The 15692-nt window shown below is 33.6% G+C and overlaps 1 protein-coding gene across 3 annotated transcripts in view; it reads left to right on the top strand.

Annotated features, from left to right (window-relative positions):
- The window catches only part of TFPI (tissue factor pathway inhibitor (lipoprotein-associated coagulation inhibitor)), a 98470-nt gene extending 85790 nt beyond the window's left edge, over positions 1-12680 (top strand). For 2 of the 3 annotated variants that reach the window (XM_012000078.1, XM_012000079.1), the window contains exons 7-8: positions 11541-11720; positions 12430-12680. In XM_012000078.1, coding sequence (XP_011855468.1) covers positions 11541-11720; positions 12430-12536 — 287 coding nt within the window. In that variant the 3' untranslated portion in view covers positions 12537-12680. Of the gene's footprint in view, positions 1-676; positions 903-11540; positions 11721-12429 lie in introns of those variants that run through there. The other variant, XM_012000080.1, reaches the window with a different exon arrangement.
- Positions 12681-15692: the final 3012 nt, after the last annotated feature.

Genomic DNA, 15692 nt, shown 5'->3' with positions numbered 1-15692 from the left:
AGATATCAGAAAGCTCAGCTATAACTCAGATATTGTATATATATATTACACATAGTATAATTATATATCTAACATAAGTAAACTAAAGCATATTAGAGAGAGAGAGCAAGAGAGAGAGAGAGACAAAAAGGAGCAGTCAGATGTAACAAATTATACATGACCTTTTTGACATCACTGTCCTATTTCTATTCATCGATCATGTGAGTAATTTAGCTTCGTCCACTTGCCTAAAATCTGTCTGCATTGTCCATTAGTCTTCTATCTATTGCAGATGTTTTCTGTCCCTTAAGTACAACTTTTTTCCATCCATTCAAATTGGCCTCTTCATTACCATTAAACACAAATTATTCACTTTCATTCTAAAGGATGTTTTATGTGATTTTCCCCACCTAAAATTGACTGACCCTCCTCAGCTTCTTAACCAATCTGCCTTTTCACTACCACAAGGAGGCCTTCTTTCTGTCTCTCTCCCCTGGCTTCTTACTATGATTCCTTTAATATCTGTATTATTAGATATTGTGTTTGCTCTACCTCACTGTCTAGATTACAAGATTTTTTGAAGAAAAAGATAATGTGCTATACAGTTTATAGACTTCTCCCACCCTCAGCATTGATCACAGTGTTAAACATGTAAAGATGACTCACATTTTTTATTTATTAATTTTGTGATCCACAGTTACAAAAGAAGGAACAAATGATGGTTGGAAGAATGCGGCTCATATTTACCAAGTCTTTCTGAACGCCTTCTGCATTCATGCATCCATGTTCTTTCTAGGATTGGATAGTATTTTATGCCTATGTTAATATTTGTGCTTTTGGCATTTCCTTAATATTTATATGTATACATGATGCCTTCGGTAGCCTACTGCTAATAAAGTTTTAATATTTACATGCATAGTAAACATAGTGTTCTCACAGCACCTCGCTGGTAAATATCTAACTAGCAAAGAAATATGAATGTTCTCAGGAGTTCATGCTAGTTGTGAGCCTTTTGACTGGACCTAACTATTCATGAAAAAAAAAAGTCATTTTTTTTTTTCTGATTTTTATATATCCCTTTGCTTCCATACATCAACTCTTTGGTTTTTTGTTTTGTTTTTTGTTGTTTTTGAGAGGGAATTTCACTCTTATTGCCCAGGCTGGAGTGCAATGGCGTGATCTCGGCTCACTGCAACCTCCGCCTCCCAGGTTCAAGGGATTCTCCTGCCTCTGCCTCCCAAGTAGCTCAGATTACAGGCGCTCGCCACCACACTGGGCTAATTTTTTGTATTTTTAGTAGAGACAAAGTTTCACCATTTTAGTCAGGCTGGTCTTGAACTCCTGACCTCAGGTGATTGCCTTGGCCTCCCAAAGTGCTGGGATTACAGGCGTGAGCTACTGTGCCTGGCCCCATACATCAACTCTTGAGAGCTAACTGGGAACAACATCAGCTTTATGATATTCTGGGGGGAAAAAATTCAGGTAGACTTAAAAAGCTACTGCCAACCCAATTCTAGTTGGCCACTAACTGGGAAAGGGAACACCTATATACCTGACCCAGTTCCACATTGCTTCCTGCCAGCCTCCAGGTCCAGGGAAAGTAATTGGATGACATCCTGAAGATCCTTTTGCTGCTTGAAACTCTATCCCTCTCCTAAATGTATTCAATGTATGACCTCCAGACATACTTTCCATTTATGTGGAAAAAATAGAAAATAAAATCTATGCATATATAAATACATTTTTAAAAATATTTTTGTTATCACTAGCCTTCTGAAACAGGTGTTATGTTCACAAAGGGCCTAATGGACAGTCAAACACAATCACTGATATAGTCAACTTATAAATCTGCATGGGATTGTTATTATCTCCTTGGCCTCTTGTTGAAGGTGTGATTGCATGTAGAGGAATACTGCAAGCATGAGAACTTTCTGGAGAGAAACTATCCCTCACCAGCTAAAGAGCTCCACATCCAGCTGCACACCACAGGTCACCACAAGCACTGTTTACAGTTCTTAAAAAACGAACAAACAAACAAAAAACCACTTCATCCACAGTCCACTTTCATAGTTCTAAAGAAGTATCTTGCCTTTCATTATGTGTTCTAAGACCAAGAAGCACAAGAACATCCCTCATAATCTAAAGACGCCTGCATAGTAAATCTGGAGCCTCATATTCTGATTTTCTGACAAGCTGGCTTTCCAAAAATAGATAACAAGTTTTGGACAGCACCCAGCAAGTTTTCTACTTCCTGACAGGAATGCTGATGAGAAACAAAAATGTGGCACTTCATCTCTGCCAAAATCACTGCCATCAAAATGCAGTCACCCTAGATGACCACTGTCTACTTTTCTAATCCCTTTCTTCCTGGACCATCTTTAGTCTTAACACAGATAATTTGTTGCCCCAGTCGTAAGAGTCCTCCAGAGAAGTGTTTCTCAAGCTTGAATAATCATAGATGTCTTTAAAAGGAAAAAATTACAGACTTCCAATTTGTAAGCCAAATTGCTTAAAATAACATTCATTTTGTATGAACCAGTAACATAGTAGGAATAAATTCATTATGATTATTATACAACTATAAACCAAAAATTGTGTACAAATTAATACCATGCAAACTACAAACTAATAAATTAATAATACTAATTTGATAAGACTTATTTTGCTTAAAAAAGAAAAAGCCTTATTGTAATATGAATTTAATAGTAACTGGTATAGGGCAGGTTAGTAATGTGGTAAGAATAGCTCAGACAAACTTGAGCTACTCTATGTCGTATGTAATTCTCTTCCTTTTTTCTATTTGAGTAATAGAAAATCTTTGCAGAAATGAAGTTAAGAAGTATTAATACAAAATGGTGGCTGGGTGCAGTGGCTCACTCCTGTAATACCAGCACTTTGGGAGGCTGGGGTGGGAAGATAGCTTGAGCCCAGGAGTTCAAGACCAGCCTGAGCGACATGCAGAGATCCTGTCTCTCCAAAAAAATAAAATAATTAGCCCAGTGTGGTGGCCTGTGATTGTAAACCCACCTACTCTGAAGGCTGAGGTGGGAGGATTGCTTGAGCTGGGGAGGTTGAGGCTGCAGTGAGCTGTAATTGTGCCACTGCACTCCAGCCTGGATGACAGCAAGACTCTCTCAAAATAAATAAATAAAATTTGTTGATCAGGAAAATTCCAACTCTGCCTCTTCTAGGGATGTAGTGGAGTGGGGTTTCCAGCTTTTAATTGTATGTAATACCATTACATGGATCTGAGTGACCAGTGCAGATATGATCACATGGATGCAAGACTGTAACTTTGGTGTGGTTGTTTCTAGAGTCAGTCCGTGTTGACCATCTCAACTCAATACTTGTTGCCTTCAAATGTTCAAGCTCTCTAAATACTGTTTGAATCAGCATTGTTGCCCCAAGACTTGTGTGGTGACCTATTTTGATTAGAACTCTTTCAAACTTAGAAAACTTCAACTTCATGCTTATAACTGTGGACTATAGTATACTTAACATGTTCTGAACCTGAGCTTCAGAAAAGAGGGAATTTGGACATCAGTTCTAAACGAGAAGTTGTGACAATTTTCTTTTTATCTGATAAAATTATTAAAATATTTTTGCTCAGGTACTACTATTTTCTTAATTTTCTAATTAGTTTTCAGAATGACATATGTTAGTGGTTTAGAGCATTGACGTTGTAGAAAGAAAGATGTGGTTTTTAATTCCAGTTCTGCTATTTTCTGACTCAGTCTGTGGCCTTGAAAAAAGATTACAAAACTTCTCTCAGCTTCAGGTTCCTCATTTATTTTATGTGGCAAGAAATATCTCAAAACTTTTGTAAAACTGTAATGAGACATAAAATTCTTAACCCAGTGTTGAGCACACAGAGTACGAAGTATTAATTTTTGAGGTTGTTTTCAATGATGATGATGATGACCTATTTTCATCTGAGGTTTATAGCCCAAAAAATGAGTGCTATTTGTATACATTTTATTATTGATCATTTTTAATGCAGCTAAAGTCTGTAAACTTGATCTGATGTATCTTTATTTAACATATTTTATGCTAAGATTATTTGAAATAATATATATAGCACTTGAAAATTCAAATATAGTTATAAATACAAATTTTTTTTCTCTTTGGATCTTATAAGTAATTGAAAGACATATAGACCTATATTTTCAACTTTATCTTATGACCTAAGGTACAGATCTGTGTACTTCCTAATTTCAGTTCATTTCAGCAAACATTGAGTATCTCCTACATGGCAATAACTACCATAGGTACTGGGAATATGAGAATAAGAAGAGTATAATTTTGTCCTTTATAGGTGTGTTTGTCAAATAGGGAAAAAGATAAATAAATAGATGACTTCAATGCCTGTGTTACATGCTAAGACAGAGACCTGCACAAGGGTTACAGGCGAACAGAGTCACAATAACATTTTACATTCATTAAACAATGTCAACATTAAAATATTCTATGTTTTCAAAACTTGAGCTCTATCTTCATCTTCCACTTCGAATTCATTTGCCTGGATGCTGGCTAATCCATGGACATAGTCTACAATTTCATCTTTATATTCATATATTTTTCTAGGTAAAGCCACAACGAAAAAAAGGCACCAAAAGTTACAAAAAATACAACATTCTAAGTAGAATTTATTCTATAATGTTTCATAACATATTGGAAAAATATTACATCTTCTGAATGCAGAAACACTAGAATTATTTCATCTCTAGCTCTCTACCTGCCCAAATTCAATTTGGTGCTTAATTTTAGCTACTCCCATGGTAACTGCTTCGGTTATGGTAATTTTATATTATTCTCTATTGAAAGTTACTGGATTCAAGCTAAACATGCCTGGTTGAGTTTCCTTCATGTATTCAATGAGATCAGAACTTGTCTTTTCCTTCTTCAATAATTTCAGTGGCTCATTATTGTCTGCATTGTAAAATCCAAATATAGTAGTATTCAAGAACCTTCTTTCTTTTACCTAAATGTATTTTTCCAGCCCTGTATCCCACTATAGTCTTTTTTGTGTTGTGTTCTCCAGACAGCCTGGAGTTTGCGAAGTACCCCCAAGCAAACTAGAAACCTTCTGACCTTTGTGTTTTTACTTTTCTTCACCCATATGCTTTCTGTATCCTCTGCTTACTAAAATCCCATTCTTCCTAAAAAACTGATCAACAGACTAAATGCTAATTTTTACTTTTACTAAAATTTTGTAGGGTTTAAAATTTTACGTATATGACATGAAGAAAGTTTTTCTCATGCATTATTAGACATAATTATCTTAGAAGAAAGTATACTCAATAGCTGTATAATCTAGAATTTTACTATGGCTTTCTTTCTTTGTGGCTTTGCTTAGACAAATCCCTGAAGGAACCTGACTTTATGAACTCTGTCCATGGATTAGGCAGTATCTAGGCAAAGAAATCCAACCCAGAGAACATCTACCCAATTTATTTCCTTCCCTTTTAATATGCAGAGGGAGTTTCTGTCTGGGCAAGGTTTCACTCAGTCTATTCTTCATCACCTTTCAATTTCAAGTTCACTGGCAACCCTTCTTCTATTATCCTCAGGTAAGTGGCCCAGTATACACATAGGGGAGGAAAAAAAGGTCCACAGTGCTCGTTTTTCCATTCCCTGCCCCGTTTTTATTGTTTCTTTAGAGATTATTGGTTTCCACCAATTTAATACCACTTCTCCTGATTAATGAGTAGAGATACATACTCTTTCTTTTTTACAGAGAGAGGGACAGGTTTACCACACATTCCTACTCAGAAACAGATTCCAATCTCTAATCTCTAGCCTTTTATCTATTACCTCAGGACACTGGACTCACTCTAATGTATTTTTTCTATCATATATCTTGAGCATTATAATTGCAGATAATTTGAATAAAAAAGAAAATAAAAGAAGACACACTGGCCATATCCACATTATGCAGAAACAATCATTGTTGGCATTATAGCATATTTCATTTTACTATTTCCTTGTGTATTTCAACTTATCACAAAGTAAATAAAGTTCAAGACTGGAAGTAGCTGCTGGAGGAGATGTAACAATATAGAATAAGCTCAGCATAAAAGTATCTTTTTGTAAAATTTAACCTAGCAAATGTCTAAGCTCCCTACCTAATAAAGCTATCTCTATAGTAGTCATCCTCCCAACTGATTGCAAGTCCTTTTAAATATTTGCCCAACGCATACGTATATAAATTCTATTCTCATTTATATGTGTTTGTATATGTATATGTATTTATGTGTTGGCACAAAATATAAATTATTACATTTTCTTGATTCTAACATGCAGGTTTTTCTACACTCTAACAATTCTAATCATGATGAAACTTATAACTGATAGTGTATAATAGTGTAATTATATGTATATTTTTTTCTTTCTGTTTTTTTTTTGAGATGGAGTATTGTTCTGTCACCCAGGCTGAAGTGCAGTAGCGCAATCTTGACTCACTTGCAACATTCGCCTCTGGAGTTCAAGTGACTCTCCTGCCTCAGCCTCCCTAGTAGCTGGGACCACAGCTGTGTGCCACCACGCCCAACTAATTTTTGTATTCTTAGTAGAGACAGGGTTTCACCTAGTCGGCCAGGCTGGTCTCAAACTCTGGACCTCAGGTGATCCACCCACCTCGGCCTCCCCAAGTGCTGGAATTACAGGTGTGAGCCACCGCACCTGGCCGTGTTTTTCTTTCTTCATGAGTAGTACATAAAATAATAGTGCATCTTCAAATTAATGACATTTAGATTTTATGTAAATGATATTTCATATAACATTTGGCAAGCTATAAGCAGTTTCTTGTCCCACATAGTACCCTTCTACTTTTGTTGGCATGGGGAAGAAAAAAAGTGTTGAATAGTAGATAAATTCATATCTGTAAGGTCCATGTTTTGCTAAATGGTTTAGGCACTTTAAAGGTCGTCGTAGGTACATAAATTTGTGAAAAGTTTCAGTGGAAAATTCAGCAACATCTACCAAGTTATACATTGAATATAGATTTTGCATAATTCCAATTTTAGAAGCTTGTCCTCTGGAAGTACCTGAACCAATGTACATGGGTATTCATGAGCTGTTGTCTGGAACTGAAAAAAAATAAATTATAATAATCTATATGTTCATTTGACTAAATATACTGTAGTTAACTCATAAAATGAAATACTGTACCTACATTAAAAAGAATGAGGTCTATATAAAAATACAGAGACACAGCCACAAAATATTATCAAGTATAGTAATAAATATAGAATATTATACTAATACATTTGCATATGCAAACAATTTGAAGATATGTAAACCATCGGTAGTGGTTAAAGGGTAAGAATCAAATTATGGATAAATTTTGTTTTACATTTGTTATACTTTTATATTATTTCAAATTTTACAAAGATAATTTGAAGTAAATAATTTATATTTCTCTTTACTACAAAATTATAAACAAAAAATCTTTTAAAAAGATTTCTTATTTGATTCCCTAAAAAGTCTCAAAAGACAAAAATAAATATACTTAACAAGTTGTAAGATAGTTCATAAAACCTAGTTTGTTTAGTAAAACAAAAGCCTAAGTAGGCAAGCCAAATGAGAGTCATAAAAAAGATACCACAGTAAAGATTCCAAGTGAATATGTGATTCAAAATTTACTGTATAAATCTCAAAGCAAATTTACATTAACAACTTTACCTGTAAAACTGAGTTTAGAGCACCGTCTTACAGTTTAGCAGTCACACTACATCATGATAGTTACTGACTTAAAAAAAAAAAAAAAAAAAAGTGGATCCTGAATTCTGAAACCTATCAAAACCCTGTAGACAGAAGGTACCCAACTTGTTATTAATGGTAGAATCAAGACAGAATGCATTTGATTAATAAATTCCCTTTGGAAAAAAGAACAAAAGTCAGGTTAGTGTCTCTTTTATTCTATCTTAAATTTCTGTGAATAATTATAATCTCAACTAAAAAATCACATTTTGCCAAATCTTTGTATTTTCTTTCATTGTAGATAGCAAACTCTTGATTTTGAATAGGTGAGTGCTGGTCTATATGTAGAATAAATTTGCTATTTGGAAACAAGTTTTTCTCTTCAAGAAGTGAAAAAAATTCAAATGGAGCTAAAATGATTTTAAGAAATCATTTGCTTCATTACTTTAATTTTACTGTGATTTATGCTACAGTAACCCAATTATAGTCTTACTGCTCAGAATTAAAATGATCTTAAGAGAAATGAATTAGTTTACATATCAGGTAAAATTTATGTTCTGAAGAATACTCGCCTTATAATTATTCCTTAACTGACAATAATTTATTACATCTTTAAAAACTTCTAAAAGTTAATTACATATAATGCAATATCCTTAGTGATTAACTTCACATTTTAATGCACTATCGAAATATTGTCATTTCTAGTGTTGGGAACCTCACTGTTGATCTGGGTCAAAATTCTGTTGTGTTGAATGATCTATGTAAGCAGTGGTTGAAATCAGGGTGATGTAAGATAGATAAACAACTGACATTGCATCAATCATGGACAAATAGGAGCAAGTATCTGATAATAGGGGCATCTACATACCAAATCCCAGGCTGTCAGAAGCAGCATGCCAGACACTCTCTGATTCAGAAGTCATAAAGAGTGTTAGTAGAGGCAATCTGATGCCTTGGATAATTTAGTGAAATTTTCTCTGCTGGCATCTATGCTGGTCAACTGGCTGTTTGCTCTCAAACCAACCCCCTGCTTTCAACCTGCCTTGTGTGGTTTTTATGGGGAACTTTCTCCTCTGGCTTCTGAAAAGATTTGGTAAATGGCAGCCGTTGTTGGATGACTGGATGGTCAAAGGAAGACAGAAGCTAGCGTATGTATCTCCACCACATCTGTGGTATATCTTCCACGGTTTCAGCTTCGATGGAAAGGCCTGAATGGTTCTAGGGTTTACCTGCTGTTCTTGGTCTATGACAACAGAGGCTCCTCTTCTCATACCTCCAATCTAGGGACTGTAGCCCCATATGTACTAGGCTAGCTTTTTCTCATTTTGAAATAACCTTGATTTTATGATTGGGCCATGTTTACTGTAGGTTCTATGTGGGAAAAGAGAAGAAGTTTGCTCCTTGTCAACAAAAAATTTTCTCCGTTCTGGAATAAGGGGGCTTGATGTCTGGCATTGCTATTAAGACGTAACAACTAACATTTGCAAAGAAGGATACAATTTACAACCACATTCACACACATTATCTGCAACTTACTGTGGGCAGATATATCTTACACACAAAATGCTAAAGTGAAATGCATGTATAAGTTGCATATCATTTTATCGTACACATCTATTTTGAAGTTACTGTGGGTGTTTAAACAGGAAAAAAAAGGGATAGCAATTTCCTCTGTTTTCTCTGTTTCTCAAATTAGGCTAATTGCATCTAGTGCATCTCTTTTGTTTCTGAACATAGGTGATAACTGGAAGCTCATGAGTTCAAAGTGGTGGCAATTAATCATTTTATATTCTACACTGTGCAAGAATGATAATACACATCAGACACATTGGAAAAGTTTGTACAATAGTACAACTCAATTACAATATAACTCTCCTAGACTGCTAGAGAATTCCTCTAATATAAATGATTCTTAGTGACAGGAAATGTCAACATTTTCTAGAATGTCTAGCACACATTCTAACCATTCAACTTTGATTTATGATGGCATATCATCATGTCAAAGGATACAAAATACAGGCATGTAGGGTAAATAAGCCTAGAGATCTAATGTACAACATGAAGACGACAGTTAGTAAAAAAGTATTGTATTAGGGATTTTTGTTATGTAAGTAGACTTTAGCTACTCTTGTCACACACACAAAAATGTAACTGTGAGAAGATGGATATGTTAATCTGCTTCGCTATAGCAACTATTTTAGTATCTATATATATCCCATAACATCATTTTGTAAACCTCACACATATACAATAAAAATTATTTTAAAAATCATGCACTATAACCCCCACATAGGATAAGGTAAAACATAAAGGGCTATGTATGATTTAAAACGATATTTTCATTTTACAAATCCTAGAAGGTCTTCTTAAAATCACTGCATATATACCTAGTCAAAGACTTAAGTATGTGTATATATATATAATATATATATAAAAATGTTATATAAACTATATAAATATATATATAAACTGTATATATATATGTGTATATATATAGTTTGGCACAAGAATATCACCTGTCTCAAATTTCTTCTCATAAATTATTCTCACAGTATTCATTCCCTCTCATATTTCACAGAATATTTTTGTTACCTGAGTTACTATATGAAGACACTCTAGTCCTTATTTAAATATCTAGAAGGCAGGAGGTGGTAAAAAATGTTCATATCAATTTGAGATTTTTTCTCATTTTTTCTCACTTTGTTTTATTTCTTTTCTTTGCTTTTACAGTCTGTTCATCTCGGGGGGTTATTTGCCAAAAGACTGCTTCTTGTTTAAGGCACAATCTATTCACCTTCATTAACTACTGGATTCCTCGAAGTTCTATTTTCTGCTAGTATTGGACATTTAGCAAATCTTCCTCATCTGTATTTGCTTGTATCACATCTCACCATTTGGCAAAGCCATTAAAGTTTTCTTGTATTGATTCCTTGCCATACAACAACTTACCTGTCGTACTGGTTTATTGACATCAAGCAGCTTAGCTGTGCTACCGAAGAGCACCAGGTGCCCCTCACTGACAGTAATTCCAAAAGAGCTAAAAACTAACATTGAGCTGAAACTAATTTTCTCCTCTGATTTAGCAAATGAGTGCTGCTTTTATTACCCTAATTGTATTTTACTCTTGTGTTTTTGAAAACCATTGATTGATCCCATTGACAAACCAGCTTATCTGTCTGATCCAAAATCAATGTTTCATTTCACTGGCTTTAGCAATATTGCTTCCTTTGCAAAAAACATTTAACTCATCTAGAACTAAGCTTCAATTTATGAGAAAAAAAATGCTACCGAGACAAACATCTCATCTGGACTCATTCCTTGAAACTTAAAGCTTGCTATTCCTGAATTCCTCCACTTCAAACTGTGATTGTGTTACATCATTCAGCGTGTGTTTAGTCAAGAGAGGTAACTTCCTCAGCTTCAGTGTTTTTGTTACATCACAAATAAAAACTTTGCTCTTTAGAATTTTTTTAAAGCTAAATATTTGTGAACAAATGATATGTAAATGAATATGTGTGTGTGTGTGTGTCTGTAAGAAATTTTCAGCAGTTACATTGTTGAAGAGTGGTTTTTATTATGTACAAATTGTTCATATAAAGAGTAATCATAACACTTCTCTTTAGCAAATGAGATTTTTTTTAATTCGTTGGAGAAAGATCTCAATATAGTGGACACAGGGCCTTGTTAAGCCTTTTCCTAGAACTGATATGCACCAATTTTATTAACTATCCCTTTATTCATTCATTCAGATTACTGTTTTACATACACATGCAACAACATTAATCTATAAACAACATACAATATGAAAGCCTGAAGTTCACTATCACATATGGCTTACCATGTTTTCCTGATGTTTTCAGAATTTCACGGTCCCTCATGGTGTCTCGCTCCAGCAGACAGAGGATTGTGTCGTGCCAATGAGAACAGATTCTACTACAATTCAGTCATTGGGAAATGCCGCCCATTTAAGTACAGTGGATGTGGGGGAAATGAAAACAATTTTACTTCTAAAAGAGAATGTCTGAGGGCATGTAAAAAAGGTATAGAAGATACTCCTCCCATTAATTGACTAGTGTTTAAGATAGCAATTGAATTTAAATGATAATCTATTAAATATGAAATTAATTATCTTTATTATAAGAAAGTATGATCTAGCTAACAAATGTCCTCTTCAATTACATTTAGATAATATTGCTAGATATATAACTGTAATTTCCTTTAATGTCCTCATAGAAAAAGAATCAATTTAAACCAAATTAAACATTTTATTCTTTTAATGTTCAAATACTAAGCATTCACTTTAAAAGACTATACTAAAATGGCTTTAAGTTTTCTTGTAATACACAAAATTTTAACATATTTATTAATGTCTTCTGAATATAAAAGTAATGCATGTTTATAAAATACTAAGAAGAGTATAAAAATGCAAATACAAACTACCTGTAATTTAATCAACCAGATACAGCCACATGTCTACTTTTTAAAAATAAAGCAAGCATGGATTTATAACAGAAGATGAATGAATAATAAAAATGAATGGCATGCTTATCTATTTTTATTAACTCATATATGCAAAGAAACTTCCTTAAAAATAGATTGTTCTACACGAATACATGGACAAATTAAAGGCTTTTAAATCAATAACATCTTTTGGATTTAAATATTGAAAGATACTTTGAGACGATTTTAGATAAAATGTTTCATTGTGTTATTTTATCACACATTAACTTATTCCTCTTCCTCTTATAGGTTTCATCCAAAGAATATCAAAAGGAGGCCTAATTAAAACCAAAAGAAAAAGAAAGAAGCAGAGAGTGAAAATAGCATATGAAGAAGTTTTTGTTAAAAATATGTGAATTCGTTATAGCAATATAACATTAATTCTACTAAATATTTTATACGAAATGTTTTGCTATGATTTTCTATTTTTTCTTCTACTAAAATGCTTTTAATTAATATGTTCATTAAATTTTGTATGCTTATTGTACTTGTTATCAACACATTTGTATCAGAGCTGCTTTTCTAATCTTGTTAAATTGCTTATTCTATGTCTGTAATTTATCAACTGGCTACTGGGAAATTACATATTCTCTGGATCCTTCTGTATTTGCATTTTACTACAGATTATCATACTGCTGGCTACATCAAATCAGTCCTTTGTTTCCATTTGGTGACCATTTGTTTGAGGATACGATCATGTAAATGATTATCTCCTTTATAGTCTGTAAGCAGATTAAGGAATATAGCTCTCAAAAAATCAAGAACTTCTTGAGTTTCACATATAAAATGGTGACAAACACCTGCTTCTGATAAAGATTATTCAATTCTGTATTTGAAAACACTGGTAATAACAAAATTCTATTATGTGCTTCCCTCCTTAGACATAGCTTTTCTCCTTTTGTACTAACCAGTACTTCCATCAATATTGAGCTAAATTGTCTTTGAACAGTCAACTCTGCATCATGTGCCTGCCTGATTTGGATTGGTTTCACTTTCTTTTTGCTTGACCGTAGCCCATTCTATCAGTCAAGATGATTGAATAATTGTGTATCAAATACAACTCATGATAAGGAGAAACTTTATGGAAACAATAAGTTTTATGGCAATCGAAAGGGAATTATTTATATGTACTTCCTAATACTATGCTTCCCAATATTTTCTCTTACTAAAAATAACAAAAATATTTAAACCTTCTGAAATCTATTCCGTTATCATTAGGATTTGCACACAATGAAACTAACAATTCATGCTTTAAAAAAGTAGGTTATTTCTGTTGAAGAGAAAATTATCAGCAAGGAAGAGTCTACTAGAAAATTCATGTGCTAGTCACTCTTGGGGATTTAATATTTCACTGGAGTTAATTCACTATATCCAGACCTATATCTTTCATTTATTGCTGAGCCATGTGCAGTCTGGTATCTCAACAACCTCAACAACCTCCAAGACATGTCAGTTTCTGTAGTGTTCACCTCAAATTTGACATTTGAATCGGAACTGATTTAGAAACAACCACTTCATTCATCTAGCATAGATTCATGACTTCTCACTAACAATGATAGTATAATTCTGCCTGTTCTTCAGGATTGAAATTTTGAACTCAGTTTAGATTTCTTGTTTTCCCTCATATACCTCATATACCACATCTAAACAGTCTCCAAATCCTTATGCTTTTTTTTTTTCAAAAAAAATTCACCCAATCCCTAGGCTTTTTTCTTTACTTTTTTTTTTTTTTCCTTTTGTTTTGTTATGTTTTCTTAGACAGGGTCCCACTCTGTCACCCAGGCTGGAGTGCAGTGGTGCAATCACGGGTCACTGAAACCTCCCACCTAGCTGGGACTACAGGTGCAGGCCACCACACCAGCTAATTTATGTAATTTTTGTAGAGATGAGTTTCCCCATGTTACCCAGGCTTGTCTTGAACACCTGGGCTCAAGCAATCTTCCAGCCCCAGCCTCCCAAAGTGCTGGATTACAGATATAAACCACAATGGCCCCATTTTTACTCTTTACTGAATCCTTCCCATCAGTATTAATTCCTCAGAAATTTAGTACATTCCTCCACCCTTTCAAAATGCTCCCAGAACTCACACTAGTTGGTACTTAACTACAACCTTCAACCTCACCATTTAATTTTGATGTATATTTTTGGGTTTACCTACAGTACTTTCTTTCATGACTACTTTGATTTAGTTAAGAATGCTCATTATACACTGAATGTTAATTACTCAGCTAATTCACACTGATTTCCTGTTTAAAAATATGATCCCCTCCAGGCCATTCATGTGAAGTCAGGGTACAGCTGATGCCAGCTACAGACTTACTGTGTTTCAATATGGAATATCAAAAGTACTAACATATAATTACAAATCCTTTTCTACTGTGGTATACAAATTTTATCATTACAAAATAGTATCAGCTTTTTTCACTTAAGGAAAATATTACATCTTGATTCAAATGTTCAGTACATAAATAATTGCCTTAAAGTGAGTCTTTGCTGTGGAATTTGAGAGTTTTGGAAATCAAAGGCCCTTGTGAAACATTTCCTGTTGCCGTTTATTTATAGATAGCAATAGCTTCAAATAAGTGGGAAAGTCTGCTTGGGTGAAGTGGTAGATAGTCACTAAGATTGTATAAATAGCGCATTTGTGAGTTGCGTAATTGTTTTCTCCAACAATAACCACTGGTCCATTGGTTCACTACTTACTCAAGAAAGACATGTACTGAGATGGCTTGAAATGTTTAATGCATGTGAACGTTATTTTTACCATGTTTTGAAATAAGACCTTTATGGTATTGTCTTCCTTTGTTTTCCACAATCAAATGCATCTAACTGTGAATTGTATATGGAATTATATTATTCAGCATATACATATATTTACCTGCTTTGTTCATTCTGTGTATTCAAAATTAACAGATCATGCTGAAAACCACTCAAATGATTATATTTTTTACATTATAAGAAGTAAAATATATTATTCTGAATAATGAAACTTGGCTGTTGGACTCGCAACGATTTTAGTACATAAAAAAGAATTCAATGCTCATTACTTATCATAAAAGTACAGAATCTTAAGATAAAAGAAAATTGTTTCCACACTCTGCTTTTATTTCCTTTAATTGGAATTGTTAATAGTTGCCTTTTAATTACAAGTACTCATCCACATATTATAATTTATTTGTCAAACAAATTAGTACACTATGTCCTAACAATCTATACATTTTAAATTTACTCTGCTACATATGTATTTTCATAGCTCATTTCATATATAATTGTACAAATATAGACATGTATATTTAAATATATGTTATATAACTATACATTACATAACTTCTTATCCTGGCTATTGTATTTGGCCTACCCCATCTCTATACCGGAAGAAAAAAGACAATGACACTAAACTAGCTAACTATTTAGGTCTTTTGTTGATTCTTCCATCAGCTGCTCCTCCTCTTATCTGTTTTTTAGCAAATTAGCATTTTTATTTAGTGTTTCCAACTTCTGACTTTAAGTGT

Source organism: Mandrillus leucophaeus, unplaced genomic scaffold (assembly GCF_000951045.1).
Source record: "Mandrillus leucophaeus isolate KB7577 unplaced genomic scaffold, Mleu.le_1.0 Scaffold615, whole genome shotgun sequence".
NCBI classification, from domain to species: Eukaryota; Metazoa; Chordata; class Mammalia; order Primates; family Cercopithecidae; genus Mandrillus; species Mandrillus leucophaeus.
This window is presented reverse-complemented; position numbering and strand designations above follow the sequence as displayed.